The sequence below is a fragment of the Armigeres subalbatus genome, chromosome 3, assembly GCF_024139115.2.
Source record: "Armigeres subalbatus isolate Guangzhou_Male chromosome 3, GZ_Asu_2, whole genome shotgun sequence".
NCBI classification, from domain to species: domain Eukaryota; kingdom Metazoa; phylum Arthropoda; class Insecta; order Diptera; family Culicidae; genus Armigeres; species Armigeres subalbatus.
In genome coordinates this window covers 209996972-210016571 of record NC_085141.1, presented here as the reverse complement: position 1 = coordinate 210016571, position 19600 = coordinate 209996972, and the positions used below count along the sequence as shown (strand labels likewise).

At 39.5% G+C, this 19600-nt stretch overlaps 1 protein-coding gene across 1 annotated transcript in view; it reads right to left on the bottom strand.

Annotated features, from left to right (window-relative positions):
• LOC134224787 (uncharacterized) overlaps window positions 1-3853 on the bottom strand; it is a 36344-nt gene extending 32491 nt beyond the window's left edge. Inside the window, exon 1 of the mRNA XM_062704366.1 lies at window positions 3236-3853. Within this exon, the coding sequence (XP_062560350.1) occupies window positions 3236-3249 (14 nt within the window). The 5' untranslated portion in view covers window positions 3250-3853. The remainder of the gene's footprint in view (window positions 1-3235) is intronic.
• Window positions 3854-19600: the final 15747 nt, after the last annotated feature.

Sequence of the window (19600 nt, the reverse complement as noted above, 5' to 3'; positions counted from 1 at the left end):
GATATTCTGGGTCATCCAAACTGGCATCAAGTTCAAAGCTTGAGATCTACAGCAATGACAATTCCTTTTCTCGTTACTCAAAGCTCCTATTAATATTCAACAATAAAAATTGCAGTTGTAGATCTCTTCTTCTTCTTCTTATTGGCATTACATCCCCACACTGGGACAGAGCCGCCTCGCAGCTTAGTGTTCATTAAGCACTTCCACAGTTATTAACTGCGAGGTTTCTAAGCCAGGTTACCATATTTGCATTCGTACATCATGAGGCTAACACGATGATACTTCTATGCCCAGGGAAATCGAGACAATTTCTAATCCGAAAATTGCCGGGAATCGAACCCAGCCACCCTCAGCATGGTCTTGCTTTGTAGCCGCGCATCTTACCGCACGGCAAAGGAGGGCCCCTAATACTGAATCTCAAATACTGAACTAAAGGACATGAATAACTTGGATGACCCACAATATCTCAGGCTTTTAACCGTCTTTTTCTTACCATCATGGATATAACGAACATGCTTGAATACGTTTCGAAACTTTGAATATGTAATGGAAAGAGCCTTTTGGCAGCTGTAGACCCTCAGACCTGAACTCAAGGATAATTCAGATGGCCTTGGACATCCAAAGAATATTGAAAGTAGTTATTTATTTGTCACGATAACTCTTCAGCTTCGTTCGAATAAAAATTTATTTCGGATCAGCACAATTCGGAAACAGAAAATAGTTGGTAGTGGCCAAATATTTTCTGCTTCCTAACTCTATTGTGCCATGCCTGATATATTTCCCTGATGGGGGACAGAGTTCACTTTTTTGCATCGTGAGATTTTATACAACCATTTTAATTTTTGGGTTATTTATGACTCCTTGGGTCTGGAATGGTTAAAATAGATTGGATTATATTTTTCTAGGATAGAGGTTTAATCACGGTTTCCTTGCTACTTCGCAAAATATACGCATTCTAAAATCAATACGCTCACGTAGTGAGCTGAGTATTTTGTTGTTTTTATCGTGGAGTAATAAGACCTTTTTTAATTTGAACCCTTTTCAATTTGAACCCCGTTGGTTTGAACATCGTTCAAATTAAAAAGTGTCCAAACGTCATTTTGGACGTGGGATCAAAAAAAGAATAATGGAACATCGTGAAACGAAATGCAAAATCAAAACAAAACAAGTTCAAATTTAAAAATATGAGCCCCGTTAATATGAATGAGGTACCGTTCAAATTATTTGGGGTCCACGGTAGTTCAGGGATTCACCGTATTTAGTCCTCTATACCAAGAGCAGTTTCTGGAGTATATAGGGAAACGGTTCGGCACTTCATCCCATCCCATAACATCATCAAAAACAAAGCAATGAAAATGAATTTGGTTTGTTTCTTATTTTTGTGATTTTTTATTTGATTTTCATTAAATAGCTTTCACCACCTGTGGTTTATTAATAATCATTTCTGAGTACCTGTCAAGAATTTTGTAAGCCTTATCGACAAGAAACTATGGGGTTCGTTTGCCTAAATGGGTCTAAATAGCAGGCTCTTGTCATAAAACTTTATGCATATGAGAATAAAAAAACAAAATCTGTAATCAAAATCGAAACCGATACTGCATTGCTTCTCAATAGCTCTGAAATCATTCGACACTAAAGATACGGGTAATATATATATTTTTATACATAAAAATGAATTTCAGTCTGTCTGACCCTTACAGACTCGGAAACTACTGAACCGATCGCTCGAAAACTTATATGCTGGGGTTTTTGAGACCGGGGAAGGTTCTTATGATAATTCGAGACTTCTCCTCGCTCACATACAATTGAAACACAAATTTCTGCATGACTCGAGAACTTATCAAGTAAATGGAAATAAATTTAGCTTATGGAGGTATTTGAAGACAAGAAATGTTTGTATGATGGTTCAAAACCGCTCCCCGTTCTAGAAGGGAGAAGAGAGGCTCCCATACAAATGAAACATACTTTTATGCATAACTCGGGATCTAATGAAGCAAATGGAACCCAATTTGGCATGTGAAAAAAATGTCGACGTTTGCTCTGCCAAATGCAAAAATCGAATCACAGGGCAAACGTTAAAACTTAAATTGTGAATACAAGATAAATGTTTATGCTAACTAATTAATTTTGGGAAGTTCGATGAGTCTGCTAGTGCTATAACAGATCTAATAACTGATAGTAGTGGCATAAACAAACAGTAAAAAATAGGCTAACAAATATTTCTGTTTAATATTCACTTTAACTTAAAACTATCGCAAACCTTTCTTTTTCTTCTTATTGGCATTACATCCCTCACTTGGACATTGCTGCCTCGCAGCTTCATTAAGCACTGCGAGGTTTCTAAACCGAGCTACCATCATTCTTGCATACGTATATCATGAGACTAATACGATGATACATTTATACCCAGGAAAGTCGATAAAATTCCAACCCGAAAATGTCCTAGATCGGACCGGGAATCGAACCCAGCCATCTTCAGCATGGTTTTGCTTCGTAGCCAAGCATCTTACCGCACGGCCAATGCAAACCAATGCAAAGGTTCATCAATATGATATTTACAAATAGAATCTAAAGTTTGATATAGTTTTGTTCAATGTTTTCTACAACGTTTTTATTGTCCCTACTTTTGACCACAAACGACTAAAGATACATAAATCATTCCATTTTTAATGAGCCATAATTCGATAAATAAAGGCCTGCAAATTCGTTGCAGATACTCATAATCGTTCCAGTCGGTCGTCGAACTTTGCTCAATCGGTCTTCGTGATGCCAATGGACTAGAATAATATCCAGGACGATCCGCGGATAGCCGATGACAGGTTCTCACAACAACCTGACCAACCAGAATCTCACCCTATCGCACTACTTATAAGCTAGCGGTCACGACATCCAGTATTCAATCTCAACAGGCAATCCTGGTGCGTTTACAGCAAAGATTGAAGGATCGGGTTCTATACTTACGCTCCCGTCTTCATCATCATGACATTAATAATTATGGCAATTATCGGTACCGGGCGAGCGACGCCGCATACGCATTTGATGTGATATGAGGATCGTACGTGGGTAACTGCTTTAATTAAAGCATTACATGCTGGTTGAATCCATTTAGTCCTTATTTACGCTTTACTGATATACTTTAATAACATTGACTCCCCGAAGAAGTTTTTTTTTATAGTTTTAGAACATTAATTCCTTTATAGCACATCGACCATCTGAAATCATCTTCAACACTCACTTCAAATGCCACATTTTGCTCGCTCTGCTCAAGATTCCGGTTCCAGTAAATCTCTTCACAATTGCGCAGCGTGCGCTTGTTCGTAATCGGTTCACTTTTCAACTGTTCTACTGCGGATCACTTGAAAGTTTCTTGTTTTTTATCACCGTGGTTCCACTCTAATAGCTGAACGTTGTCCATCGATCTTTCGCGAGCCCGGACAGACAGATAGGTTGGTACTTGTTTCGATTTGCTTAATTTCAATGCCACGCGTACGTGTTACCGCCACGATACACAAAACCGTAATGAATTAAGGCTCTTCTCTACATTTTAGTTTTATATGGTTACATATATCGATTCTGCAATGTCTTGTTCTTTCGCAGCATAATGATGAAGATGGTGCTTTTTCTTCGACGCGTCTTCGGTCAAAAGAGGCACATTGATAATGACTGTTGTTGTTTTTGTTGCTATTTGTTGGACGGGGTGTTATTCCCTCGTCCGGTCAGCGCACCAGAATGAGTTCCTATGGATGGGGCCCAGCATAAACGGGAAGAAAAAATGAGGACCTGATGAAATCCAGGCGTACGCGCGTTTAGCGGCCGGTGTTCAAAAGTAATACGCGCGAAACAGCTTCAAATCACAAACTGCGGGGCCATCGGGGAGGCTCACGCGAGCTATCCTCCGAAACATTGGTCACAAACAACACAACAGAGCGTAAATCGTGAACAGTAAATCATCAGATTGTGTGGTGTCACGCGTGTTAAATTAGGGTCTATTATCCTTTTTATGTACAATAAATAATGAATCAATATAATAATTCTTATTATAATTTCTTAATGTTTATAAAACAATAAATTTATGACATTTGACGTCGAAGTTTACATTTTTTCATGTGCATGAAGTATTCCTTAAACTACCAAGGCACTTTAAACATATGTCATAAATACAAACATAAATTTAAAAAAATATATAAAAATGAAGCCCCAATAATTTTGCAGAAATATTTAAATTCAATATAAAATTGAAAGCTCCTTCCAGTGATGGGAAATGTCAAAAAAATGTCATGGCATTGCTATTACTAATTTCGTAATAACTTTTCCAAAAGTCATTTACAGTTCGGATTTTTTTATTAACATGTAGTACTTGAATGGTCCTTAAACTTTGTCGAACAGATCATTGTTCTAAATACAAAGTGTGAGCCATGAGAGCGAGATTAAAAAAATGTCACGGAATGTCATGACATTAATGTCATCTGACACTAATTCGGCTCTCACGCCGCCAATATCACATTTAGAGAAATTACCTATTAGAAAAAGTTTTCGGGTCATTTGAGGGCTACATGTTTATATGGAAAACATAATTGTAAATGACTTGTGAGAAAAGTTATTAGCAAGTTAGTCCCATGACATCGATATGACATTTCCCGTCACTGGCTCCTTCTATACGTCAAATAATCTACCTGGACAGATTGGTATATTTATAAAATGATTAAACAATTTCGCACACATGTGGAGTCCTTGAGAAATTCAGCGCGGATAAGTTTAGTTGGAGAGGATGATACGACGCGACAGTGAGAATAAAATTTTAATAAAAAAATATCATTCAAAGATGAAGTTGATTGCATTGAGAACAATTTTGTTTTCATCATATGAATTGTGAATCGTTTTCTTGATGGTCAATTTATTTGAGAATTTGTTAGAATTTTTAATCTGATTTCAGTTTTAATAGAAGGAAATTCGTAGAAAATACATCTTGCCCATTACGTTTTAAAACGTAACCCCTTTCAAGAGGTTTTTAAATTTTGTTTTGTTGTGTCTACACTCTCCATGATTTCATAGTTGATGTAACATTGTAACCACTATTCAAAATTTCAGCGAATTTAACTTTCTTACACGTTCACTAGGGTAAATAAACCATTGTAACATTTGAAAGTTGCATGATTCAAACCATATTTAAGCATTTATGGGTTGAAATGTTTTAAATTTACGATGTTTTCTCTTAAATTATTACAAATATATGGGAAGGTGCGATGGTTGTCACGTCAACTATGAAATCATGGGCAGACAGTTATCGTTAAGTTTTCAATCCTTGTAACATTTTGGTTATATGCTGGTTTTATAACACTCTTGAAGAGTAAATTATGGTCTTCAAGAGCGTTAGTAAACTTGAAATGTTAATTCTACTTTTCACTGGCTTTGCTGTCAGTCGACCAACTTTTTTTTTAATTGTTAGCTTTAAAATAATAAAAAGTTGCATTGCTCGGTGTTAAAACTATAATACATTAGCTTAACGATAGCTACATCCACCCATATAACATTATTCGAGCAGTCACTGTATCTGCACACAAGGCGATTCAAAATTCTCCTGTGGTCAGTGAATATAAACATTCGCAAAACACTACAATGATGATCATGAATTTAGTACGATGGCGTTTAGGTGCTCACAAAGGGTTTGCCACTTATACGATGGTTTGTTCGTGCTGATAATTTTGAAAGGCTATAATAACGCATAATTGGCTTGAATTGAACAATTTACCTCCCGTTAGCTAATAAAAGTTTTTTGTTTATCACAATTAATCGAATGCCAATTCTGGTAAAACAATATATACCGTATCCAATATATTCTAGATATAGATACACTTTTTTTTTATCTCGTCGTAGTGGTGAAGTTATTTGCAAGCGCGACAAGCCATCGTTTGTTTTTATCGCGAAAGGCGGTAATGTTAACGCTTTCTTGTCAAGCTTATGCAAAATGTATGGAAAGGATGATTTCGTGTTTCAGAAGGCCTAAGCGGATTCTCATCCACTGAATTCGGTCCAAAACTGTCGAATGGCCTCCCAATTCAGGATTTTAGTACATTTATTATGCGATTTTGCGTAAAAATAGCCTCATACCTCGGGAAAAAATTCTATCGGGTTTTGATTCCCGATGTGTAAGTTCTCCTTAATGTTATCTTCTAGACATTTTATCAGTAATTTCATGCACTTGTTTGGAAGAATTCAGCTTAGTGATCAATTTCTTCATATGTGATATAAAAAAAATCCTCAGCTTTAGAACATACAAGGTTTGTGTCTTCACACATGTTGAGGAAAAAGTTCCCCTAAAGAGCTTAGTCAAAACGCTAAGTTCGTAAACATGTAGGGGAAGGAGGGCAAACCTTATGCAACAGATAAACAATATAGCTAGCTGATGCCATTTAAAAATTGTAGAAAATCTCAATCATATTGATAATATTCATATTTCAAAAAAGAATCAAATGGGTTATTGAAGCCATAATTTGTTCTGTGGTAAGGAATAGCCAAAAGCGGGGAGTGACGAAGTCGTCTGCATGGAACGTTTAGAGCGATTTGTTCTAAAAGCGGCGGACAGTCGATGATTCCGGTGAAAATGTCAAAAATAAACATTCGCTGCAGATTAATTCGTCTCGTTGATAGTATCTCCAGTTTAATCAACTGACAGTGATCCGGGTAAGGTGGCAGATTTGATGGATTCCTCCAAGGAAGTTCGCTCAATGGAAAGCGGATGAACTTTTTTTGCACCCGTTCAATTGCGAGTATATGCGTTGCTTGATAAGGACACCTTATGGGGGCAGCATATTCGTGGATACGGCGCACAGAAGGAACAATCTTCAAAAAGACGGTCAAAAACCATTTTTTCAAAATGATCCAAATTGATAACTTGAGTCACGATGATGTAAACATAGTTTTGAGTCATTTTATTCGGGAGGATCTTACCTTTACAGTCAATACAAGTTGAGCATGTTGTCGATTTTTAATTCTGTTAAATCTTGTAACATTTATCTTACTGTTGATTATGTTGGCCACAACGTATACAGCGCTCAAACCTATTATATTTGGCACCATTACAAAGTGTAGCCCTAAAACTAATAAAGCCACGCTTAAACGTTCGTACATTATTTTTGATCGCGCAGAAAGTACTCGGTCTTGATTATGTATAAAACTATTATTGTATTATCTTCTTGCTGTATTCATTGTAAAATTCAAAAGGATCACCCAACCGGCGAATGTTAGATTTTCTAACAATTCTGTATAAGAATCTACCAAAATCTGTATACGAACTGGGCATATGCAAAATTGTTAGATTGTTATACAAGTATTGTATAAGAATCTAACAATTTTGTAAGCTTTTCTAACAATTTTTGTTTGAGAGCTTACATTTTTTGTATAAGAATCTAACAATTTCGCATATGCCCAGTTCTTATACATGTTTTGGTAGATCCTTATACAGGATTGTAAGAAAATCTAACAACCGCCGGTTGGGTGTACCCATCGGTACCCATCAATGAAATTCACACTGAAGCTTCATTTTTTTGTCAGGAATCCAATCCTGAAAAAATTAGGTTCCGCCACCCTCCGCCCGCTCAGTTATTTCGGTTTTACTGACGGTGGTCCTTTCGGTCTTGCCAATCAATTTTGATAAGTGCAGCAACGCACAATTTGTTTTCACTTCTCTTTATACTTCTCATTTGCCCCAATGCAATGGTGTGACATCAGCTTAAAATTGTCTAGGGGTCGTACACTTAATTCGTGAGCATTTATTTCTGGGGTTTTTGACTCCCCCTCCCTTATGTAAGAAATCTTACATACAAATGTTTTTTTATTTACATGGTGCTTAAAAAAACGACAGAAACCACCCTCCTCCTCCCCCATAAGTGCTTACGTAATATGTGTACGCCCCCCTAGCACCATTTGTTCTTGTCTCACGCATACTTTTGTTAAGGAAATCCCACGTGATCATTAGTTCTTATAGACTCCTGTGCTCTGAGATTTTGAAAAATATTGATAATGAAAGTTCTCCAAGTCATGTTATGTTTGGTCGCAATGGATTACATTTTATCCCTTATTTCTAATTTTCCAAACTTACTCTGTAAAAATATCTTGAGTTTTTCACATGAATCGTAATATACTAATACGTAATAACTTGCGCTTCTACAGCTTCACTTCGTTTAAGGACGAATCAAAACCTATTCCATATGTTTACAATTTCTAACAATAAAATATTGTAGGGTGCTGTCAATACGATACACCGCGCGGCTTTTGTAATGTTTCCAAAAGCGCATTTGCACAAGATTCCACGCGGCGTTTCCCATTCGAAAGGAACAACCGCACCCTAGGAAACGCCGCAATGTTATCTCCCCATAAGAATCGAGTATACGGGCAGCAGAAAGTGCGGAACGTCGTTTCCTCTGGGGTACACCGCGTGTACTTTTGGGCAAATGCGTTAATATGTTTTTCCTTAGCACTGCGGTGAGGCGGCTGAAGTCGATAATTGAATACCTGCGGAAATGCTCATAGAAAGAGAGTTCTACATTGGCTTCGCCAGCCTGTGATATTTGATGGGACACCACTTGGTGCAAGCACGTTGTCTTAGAGAACTATAGCGTGCTTGCGACGACTGGTGCCCGATATTTGTACTTTAACTAACGGGTCGTTGATGCCGAGAAGATGAACCATCTATTCAATGAAAAATCACAATATGTGGCCTGTTAGATCATTTTATTCACTTCTAACATTTATGACCGTCTTTTTTGGAATTGGTCCCACTGTGCGGCGTACAAGTCAGCAGTAAAGCGTTTTTAATGCGTATGTATCGACAAAGCTGGAAGCATTGCGACGAATGTACCCTAGTGTGGAATAGGCCAAGATGAATACACAGCTAGGCAGTCTTCACGAAAACATGAACCGCGTTTAAACAAGTGCAGTTTTCCCGTGTGCAAGTTCGCACTCAAACATGCATACTAGATCCAAACCGAGTTCATCATAAACCGAACCAAAATCGCACCCGGTTTGAAGTTCAAGTTAAAACACACGGGTTTGAACATGGAAGTTTAAACATCAGTTTACACACAGCATGCTGTTCATCTGTTCATATTGGTCAAGTTGTTTCTCTTCTTTAGTAGCGGTGATGGCCTAGTGGTAACTCGTTTGGCGTTCACTCAGGGCATTAGTGTTTGAATCCTTGTCTTTGGATTGTTTTATGAATGGCACATGAATAGTTTTAGTTTTATAAATGCCACTTTTCAGCCCTTGTCAGGTGGTTTGCGCTTGGTCCGATATCTCAATATCACAACAATTTGTTTACTGAACATTTTGCATACAATCTTCAGATATTATTCTTAATGTTCATAACAACTGAATATTATGTGCATTTTCCCGGTAAGACAACCGGCAGCCTCCAATGTAATGATTATTTAAAGTGACCTTGCGTTTATGTTCTAAACGAGGTTAAACACTTAAGTCTCTGTTCGTCTGTCTAAAATGTAGCCCCTAATTATTTTATATCCGTTACATATGCAAGCATGCATTTTGTTTTGTTAGATACGATGGGATTTGCATATCGTGAATCAAGGATGTTATCGATCATTTGGTAATTTGCGTTCGATCATTTAGTAGTTTGTCAATAACTCATTTCAGAAGCTGAATTTTAAAATGTGTTGTATGGAGGACTTCTAGTGCGATGGTTTTTCTACAACTCTGCTAAATGGTTCGTTGTTAGAATTCAACTAATAACGGAGCTATGGCTATAGTTTAAGTAACATAGACTAAATGATAGCAAAATTCCAATCATTTAGTTCAAGTTACTGCAACTAGCGCTGTAACTCCACTAATAGTTGAATTCTTTCAACGAACCATTTGGCAGAGTTGTAGAAAAACTTTCGCACTTGAAGTCCACCATACAACACATTTAAAAAATTGAAATTCAGCTTCTGGAATAAGTTATTGACAAACGCAAATTACTAAATGATCGATAACATCCTTGTGAATAAAATATAGATGTTGATTCCAAAAAGTTCTAAGACACACTTTTAGTGGGGGAGGGAGGATGTTAAACAAAAATTCAAATTGATAGAAATTTTAAAAGATAGTAAGGGGGTCTGTTCATAATGTATTCTATATTGCTATGTATAAATAATACGCTGATGACATTATGCAATATAAAGAAAATTCCCGAACGATGGAGCTCCAGGTCAGAAATGAGCGCACAAATCTTTAAACATAAAAGTCTTGTAAACTACATGGCTCTCATAAAAGATAAAATCTCCAATTATGATAATCTAAAAAATAGGAAACTGGAATTAGAGCCCCGTTGATCATAAGGTTCTTCAAAAGGTCGAAAACCTCTCTCCCTGGAATAAAGAAATCTCTATGCAACCCAGAACTTCACTTCAGATTCTCGGTGTGTTTATCAAGTACCACCGCAAAGTAAGTAGAATAAATTATCCCCATATAAACGTCAGAAAAATCTTATCCCAAAATTTTAGAAATATGAACTAAGGTACCCCGGGGAAAGTGGGACCTAAAAAAACGCTAGTTCAGCAAAATTGTTCACGCATACTTAGAAAACAGGTTATTTCAAAAGATTTACCACTGATACACCATTATATGCTTCCATTGTTGAAGTGTAGAGGTGTTGGAGGCCATTTATTCAATTACAAAAATATTGGTAGTGCAAGAAATAAATTTACCTTCAGAACCCACTTACCCCTTCAAACGGGGCAAGTGGGACCTATTCTGTTTTCTACTGTCGAACGAAACTAATTTGAGGAATGTAGATATACTGATCATATTATTTCTGAGTATTAGTATTTTCAGATCATGGATGGAGATTGGTTGCATGTCGGACTTTATTTTTGCAACAAGAAAGGGATTATAATCTTAGCAGAAATGAAAACAAGACAACAGCCGATTTGCTGTTTATTTGGCTGTTGTCTTGTTCTTCATTAGCTTACTTTTGTACCAAATGTTTTAGGTGGCAAGGATAAGCAAATCTTCATTCACTTTTACTTTTCGAATGAATATTTCTTCGTATAGAACACAAATTATTACATAAATCAATACTTCAGAAGAAACGTTTTTAATCAGCGATGCGCAGTATTTTTAATTTGTAACAGAACAAAATAGCCAATTTATGTGTTAAGCACTTTATTTATCTGGAAATCTGATGCGAAGTTTGAAAATAACAAAGCGCAAGCCAAATTCTGTTGGCCTACTGTAGAATAAATACATTGTTTGCACTGTGAACAGAAGAATATCGCATAGTTATAGCCATTGCTCTTCTTCATGCGGGAGATAATTTTCACAATGTAAAATAAACATTTGGTAAACAACTGTACAATACTTTTTAAAAACGAAATCAAACTGTATCTGATTCAGAATAAATGAATGACGAAAATATTTTTCACTAGACAGCCGTATAAAAACAATTAAAATAGCTTTATCGAAAATGTTATTCAAATATGTCCCACTTACCCCATGTATGTTAAAAATCAGGGGCAAATGAAAATGGCAGATTTTAGCTTTAATTTATAAATTTAAGTCGTTTTCGATGTCACACAATTATTTAGTGGCTCAAAATATATACTTTCCACATCAATGATAAATTTAGAAACGACTATTTAGTTGGAAATCCACTGAATTAAAATAAAAGTAGTAGATTTTCCCGGTAGTTTAAAGTCATGATCAAGCAATAGCATTAGTATGGTGCCTCAAATGGCTTTGATTCCAAATATTTTTGTGTCGAGTGATTTCGTTTATAGTTCTGCTTCATCTTTCTAGAACATTGTTACCATTAAAAACGTTCATCGATTCATCTGCAGTCCTAGTACCCACTTACCCCGTATTTTCACTTGCCCCGGGGTACCTTAATCAGTTTTTTTGTGGTTACAGAATCCCGAAATCCTAAGAAGAATTGCTTTCAGAACCTCGAAAATGGAACAAAAAGCTCCGCTCTGAGCAGATTCGAACCTAAGACGTCCTGAATGAAAGGCCTGAAACAAGACCTCACCTCTATAAACGCTTCGTTATGGAAGTGCGAAAAATGTGCACAACATGTTTCAATTTTTCAATCATACCTTCATTGAAGTTTGGTTAAATTCTTTTATTCTAGATATGAATAACAAGGCTGGGAAACGTAAAGAATCAACAATAGTTTCCCTAGCAACCCGTTCATTTACCCAAGCGTAGCATTCTCGTGTGCAAGCGCACATGTTTGAACCCAAGTTTAAACTCGATGTTTGAACATTGTACATTGCGCCTGGGTGTATCGGAGTTCAGGCTCGTGTTCAGATTGCTATGTGCAAGTTCAAACATAGCAAGCAATGTTTGATTGGGTGCATAAACTTAGGTGAACATCTCACACATGTTGCACCTTGAAGACTGCCACTAGGTTCCAATCTGCCAAATTCACGATTCAGCCATCTTGGATTTTAGTATGGGAGAGCCAGCCGGTTTGTTTATGTTTTGCACCGAAAATGAATTTTTCACCCCCGCCTTTTTCTCGTCCATAAATTGGGCAGACTGAAACAAATGGCTGTGTATTCATCTTGGAATAGGCTTTAGCAGCTATTATCCCTATGTGATCCGTGAACCTGAGCTTAGAGTCCATAGTTACTCCTAGATCACAAGTAGATTGTGCATGATTTAGTATGACGAGTAGAAGCATAAGTACTAGAACGCTAGTGGCGCTGTAGCCATTAAAAGTATTTTACCAAAATATGCTTCCACAAGCCTATAGCTTGCCGGTTTGTTATGCATAATGTTGTAGTGCATGTTTTATTTCATTACCAACATTGGTTTGACACTTGTAGTAGGGTAAAACGACCTATTATGGAGGAGTTAAGCACCGTGTCAAAACAGAATTGATCACAAAAATTCTTCAAAAATTACCTGTTGGTCGATTTCCACATTGTAGTAGTTGAATAGGATGATCGTTAACTATAGTTTCGTTAATATTACGTCAATTGTGCTGAACTTATGTTGTTTTTTTTTATCACAATAAAAACAAACTACCGCAATAATAAGACGCAGTTGCCTATCGTTGCGATACTTTTTGAAGGTCAGCCCTATTCTTGCGGTATTGCATGTAATTCTTATGGACAGCGATACCGCAACAATGGGACCTTAGCACTACCGCAATAATAGGCTCAAAGGATTCAAATTTTAACGAAAATGTTGATTTTTCATCATTTTGAACGGAATTTTGTCAAACAAAAGCTGTTCTAGTCGTTAATCCGAAGAGTTTTAGCGTACCCACAATTGTTTTCAATGGTATTATATCCAGAACGGACTACATTAACACTACCGCAACATTAGGGCATACCACAACGATAGGACGTTTTACCCTACCGGTACTTTGGCTGCCAGATCAAAGTGACCTACACGGAACCGCGAAACAACTCACTTTATGGTTCCTTTCACTCAAATCCGCCCTTGCGTGGAAGAAGCCAAGAATAAGTATAATGCAAAAAAATCCGGTGAGTACTTTGCCTTTACTCCCGTGTTGAATTTTCACCCGCTATGAAGTTTCACCAACTCAAATTTATGTTATTTTCACTCACCCGAGACTATGGTGAAAACAACCCAAATTTGGCTTCTTCCACGGAACAGCACACGTTGGGTCGATGCAGCTCTCTTTGTTTATAAATAATAACATTCATGAGAGGGAGTGAGAAAACTACTTACTTTTGAGTTAAAATTTTGAACTTCGTACTCAAAGCTGAGTTCTATAAACTTTTTTTTTCGGTTCTTTATTTTTTCTGTGTAGATGTTTGTCACGCGAACAGGAACGACATTAGCAGTCTAATAAGCAGACCCCAGACGTCGGCAAAAAATAGACAAACTCTTGATTATTGAAGAAAAAGATTGATGGTGTGAGTGCAAACCCAAAATATTGAAGTAAATATTGAGGGAAATCAGAAAAGTTTGATATTCTTTTCAATATTTCCCCTCATCTCCCCCCGCAGTTTGCCCACAGGAGTCGATGACGGTTGAGTGTGTGCGTGTTTTGTGCGTTATACCGCTATTTGATTCGTATTAGTTCAAGAAAAAATTGAGTTTTTCTTCAGCTACGGCCATGCCGGCTAATCAGTGAAAATATTGAGAAAAGTTTGATGAAAAGTTTGACGAAAAAAGTATTGTCAATATATGCCTCGTGTGGGGTCTGCTATACTGTATGACGTTTCCCATGGAGTACTCGTGGTGCAAGGGACTGTCTTTCCTTGAAAATGATATGACGATGCATTTTTTTATTGTTGACTCGCATGCCGTTGTTATCACACCATACAAGCATGTTGTCGATATCTTCCTGCATAGCTTCACAATCGGATTTGCAGAAGATAACGCGGTACAATTTGAAGTCGTCAACGAAGGAGAGTTTAGACGAGGACATCATCATGTTCACGTCGTTCACGAATATGTTAAACAACAATGGTCCCAACACACTGCCTTGAGAACGGCAGTTGTTGACTACCACAAATGCTTTGCGAGACGTTAGGTAGGAGTAAATCCAATGTGTAGGAGTAAATCCAATGAACTGGTGACGCTTTGCTATACACATTTTAAAAAAAATCAGTAAGAGATCAGCTGCTTCAGAAGCAGTTTTGGCCGTGGTTGAACTATAGCATATATTAGATGGAATCCGGCTAGTCGACTTTCGTTGCCTCACGAAATTCCAAGAAAATGACGGGTCTTGCTTAACCTTCTCTTGTATCTCAACGATGTAGCTGTCGTAGGACGATGATAATAGCGATTTATATGAAATTCAATCCCGAATGGTCTCTCTGTCGTTATCGGATCTTGAGCGATAAATTCGTTTACGGGCTTTTCTCAGACTATTTCGAAGATTTCTTATCTCTGGTGTGGTGGCCACCATGGTTTCTTGGAAACAGGATTCGACTTCAGAACTTTCCTTGGCACGTGATTGTATATGACTGCGTTAAGACTATCGTAAAAAATCGAAAGCATTTCATCCACTGTTCCTTTCATAAGCTTAGTATCCCATCTGATGAGAATAGCATCGTTCACCTGGCAATAATCGCAAACTTGGAAGTCGTGAATAGTCCTGTAGTCTATATGGTCTGGTTGATCAGTTTCGCAGCCGTCCAGGAGTAAAATATATGGAAAATGGTGATTATCGACCGGAAGTAATGGTGATGAAGGTAGGATGATGTCAACATATTCAGGAAGATTGATGAATGATAGGTCGAGAAGCCTCCCATTGATGTTGGAAAACCCGTTGACCTGATGCATGTCCATCAGGAATAAAGTTTCAATGAGAGTCATTTCGTTTTCAGTTGAAATATTCGACGGCAGGTATCCATTGGTATCGTGGTCTAATTGCCAATTCAAATTCGGGAGGTTGAAATCCCCTATCGACAGAACAGCATCAACATCTCTAGCTCGCTCCACCAGTAGCTTTGTTGCATTTACGTGAGCTGAATAAAGCTCTACACTAGAGTTTGGCGGAATATATACGGCAACTATATACAAACTTCGTGATTGAGACTCGATACAAACGGCGATTTGTTCAAGATTCTCACAGTTCTCTAACGACACATGTTCGCAGCTCAGATTGTTTTTGACAGCGATTAGTACACCTCCCCCACGTAAATGAAGGCTTGTAGATTCATTGCGATCGCCACGGAAGATAATATAATCGGTTGAAATCTCTGAACTTGTAATATTGGAATGCAGCCAAGTTTCGGTAAAAACTAGTACGTCATAATCACAGCTTCCCAGTAGTAGTCGTAAGCGGTCAATTTTAGTCCTCTGACATTTTGGTAGTAGAGCTGTATGATCCACGTTCAGCAGGGCTCAAGGGCGGCGATTGGAACGATAGGCAAGGCTTTGATGAAGGACTGAGATTTCTGCTGCAATGGGAGACATCATCAGCGCGGGAGGCGTTCATAAGATGATCATACTTGCCAGGAAGTACCGGCTGGAAGCCCCTTCCACCAGATCCAAACACAGGACCAGGACGGCTGTTGATCGCTGGCAGGATGGTCTCGACTGTGTTGGGGGGCTCTAGGGCTTCCAAGATGCTTGATACATTGCGTCCTGGGTGGTGAGCTGTAACAGTGGGCGGGATGTTGTGTGCCGAGTGTGTGCTGACCTCACATCTATTGTAGGAGGAAATGTCGACAGAGCTTGAAGTGTTCATATATAAACCGTACTTGCCTGCGAGCACGGATTGGAAGCCCTTTACACCTGACCCAAACACAGAACCAGGACGGCTGTTTATCGCAGGCAGGAAGTACTCGACTGTGTTGGGGGGCTCTGGGGCTTCCAAAGTGCTAGATGAAGTGCGTCCTGGCGATGAACTGGTATCGTGGGTAAGGTGCGGCTTGTCGGCTAGGGGAGCTCGATTGGGATGGTTTCGAATTTGTAGGGTGGTTCTAGGGGGGGCCTCCTTAGCCGTGCGGTAAGACGCGCGGCTACAAAGCAAGACCATGCTGAGGGTGGCTGGGTTCGATTCCCGGTGCCGGTCTAGGCAATTTTCGGATTGGAAATTGTCTCGACCTCCCTGAGCATAACAGTATCATCGTGCTAGCCTCATGATATACGAATGCAAAAATGGTAACCTGACTTAGAAACCTCACAGTTAATAACTGTGGAAGTGCTTAATGAACACTAAGCTGCGAGGCGGCTCTGTCCCAGTGTGGGTATGTAATGCCATTAAGAAGAAGAAGAAGAAGAAGGGTGGTGCTAGGGGTTCCAAGGTGATAGATTCGGTGCGCCCTGTTGCGCATATCGGGTAGAGGGCCTCTTTTTGGTGATCTCCAGGTGTATCGATACGGAAGGCTGTGTTGAAAGTAGGTGCTGCGAAATTTCGTTCGTCAGCCGGTAAGCGCTGAACTTCCCAATAGTCGGTCTAAACTTCTCCTCTCGTGGCTTGGGCAGCTGTCGTATTCACGTTATAGCTGCACGTAGAATGCGTTCTTATCATCATCAGTGCTTCTGGAGTGTGGGCTATGGACGTTGATTATGCTGAAGTTGAAGAACCGGCCTTTGATCCTCGACCTGCACATTCCCTCATTGATCGGCCACTACCCGATCACGCCCTTTGCATATCGCCCATCACTATGAAAGCTGTTCCCAGCTCGTTCGCACCATTGATCTCTTTCAACAAACCTCCTGCAGTGCTACGATGCCGAATCCATGGTCCTTGAGCACATCGGCGAGTGTGCGTGTGCTCCCGATGAAGTTGAGAGATTTGCAATTCCACAAACCGAGTTTCCAATCGCTAGTCCCTTTTGGTCGCAGTGGTCTTCGCCGATGGTTCCGGTCCGTACTCTCTTGTTGATTGTTCGTCGTGCGAGTTTTTTTTTGGCTGGCTTGCAGGGCCTGACATCAAACCCCCTAAATTTCCGGAGGCCCATTCCTCCTTATGGTTTTACTTAGAGTCCCTCGCTGGCATTCGGACGATAATCAGACGAGAACAGACGCGAATGTGAACCGCTCCTAACATGTAGAATAAACGCTCAGTTAGATTTGCACACCCCCCCCCCCCCTTTCCCCATACGACCATAGTACCCGATCTTCCCTAAGGTTGCTCGTATCCCGGCCAGCGCCACGAGGAGGTAGGGATAGGATTTGCTGGGTAAGAGGCTAAGGACCGCGAGATGGGGTCTATTTTATTCCTTCAGGTACGCGAAGTACCAATGATACGCTTTACCTAGCATTTGCCAACCAACCAGCGTTTTGGGGCCTCTTCCCCTATGCCTACAAGTTCATCGAAAAAGTATACGAGCACATATTATGGAGACGCATGGTGCATTGGTCCATGAACTACTTGTAACTAAACCTTAAATGCAAAAAAATAAGGTTTATAATATTCTCCAGAGCCATTTGCATCAAGTTACGATTAGTAAAAACCTGGCTAGAGGTCAAGACCTGCTTGAAATTTCGCAGATGTGAAGATGCGATGACGATTCCATTGACTACTCTATGGCAATGAGAAGGCGGACTCGCTAGCAAAGGTGGACGCACAGGATGGTGAAGTTTATGATACACAAATCTTGAGCAACGAGTATTTCCCATCAGTCCGTCAGAGTACTTTTCAAAATTTGCAAATAAATTGGTCACACAATGAGCTTGGGTGGTGGCAATTCTTTATAGTCCTTAATGTTTCTGCGCGAGCGTAGTTCAAAGGTGGAGACTTTAGTCGAGGCTTTATTCGGATGATGTCGAGGCTTATTTTTCCAGGGTTCGTGCTCAATCTCAGGGGCACAAGATACTCCCTTACGGAAATTTTCAAGAATAAAACGCTTTTGGTGAAAGAAAAGCAGTCTGGAGAGTGATAACCATAATTCATATAACATAATACTTAATAACTACGCGGAAAGTTGGTTTGCTCTTTCTCTTTCATATTCTAGCCTTTCCGTGTCATCACCAGTGCAAACGGTAACAGATAATGTAGTACAAAATAACCTAATACCTACATGAAGATGGTTGAACTGGTAAGAAGGGCATTCCGTATTATTTTTATAACTGTTCTGCGATATTTCTCGCGAAAAGTGAGTGGGAGGTAAAAATCACGAAACGAAAAAGGTATTTCATCGGATAGGCACGATTATTTTTTATCTTCCAAGGCTAGCGCCAGAGAAAAGATTGATAGGAAGGTGAACAATCTTACAGGGAAGTACGAAGTGTTTTGGTGGATCGCGATGTGGTTTATATGCAGGCCGATTTTTGCTTGTCTGACATCAAAGTCGAATACTTTTATTTTTTCACAATTTGCCTCTGTCTTATTGTTCTGAACCATTAACCTCTGACTATCTGGAAGATGCTCCTTGATGAACTATAATTCGTCACAACGCCACATCGTTCATGGCGTCAAATATCCGGATGAGCAGCTGAAATACCTAAAGCCTAGATCCCAACTCCGCCTTTCCTGAAAATACGCAATTCGCCAACCAACGAAAACTCGTGGCTTTTTGGTCTATGTCATTACCCTAAACCTCAACATATCCTGATTTTTGCGCATAGTGAGATTCACGTTTGGCACGGCAAATGCTGGGTAAAGCGTACCATTGGTACTTCGCGTACCTGAAGGAATAAAATAGATCCCATCTCGCGGTCCTTAGCCTCTTACCCAGCAACTCCTATCCCTACCTCCCCGCGGTGCTGGCCGGGATACGAGCAACCTTAGGGAAGATCGGGTAACCAACCCCGGTGGGAACTATGGTCGTATGCTGACAGGGAAGGGTGGGTTTGCTCCTCTTCGGAGGTGCAAATCTTATTGAGCGTCTGTTCTCCATGTCAGGATCGGCTCACAACAGCGTCTGTTCTTCATGTTAGGGCGGCTGATCATCGTCCGAGTGCCAGCGAGGGACTCTAAGTGAAACTGTGCACCATGGTCCACCGAAAATAAGGAGGAATGGTCCTCCGGAAATTTAGGGGGTTTGGTGTCAGGCCCTGCAAGCCAGCCTTTAAAGAATCATAAGCAACGAACAATCAACAAGAGAGTAAGGACCGGAACCATCGGCGAAGACCACTGCGACGAAAAGGGACTAGCGATTGGAAACTCGGTTCGTGGAACTGCAAATCTCTCAACTTCATCGGGAGCACACGCATACTCGCCGATGAG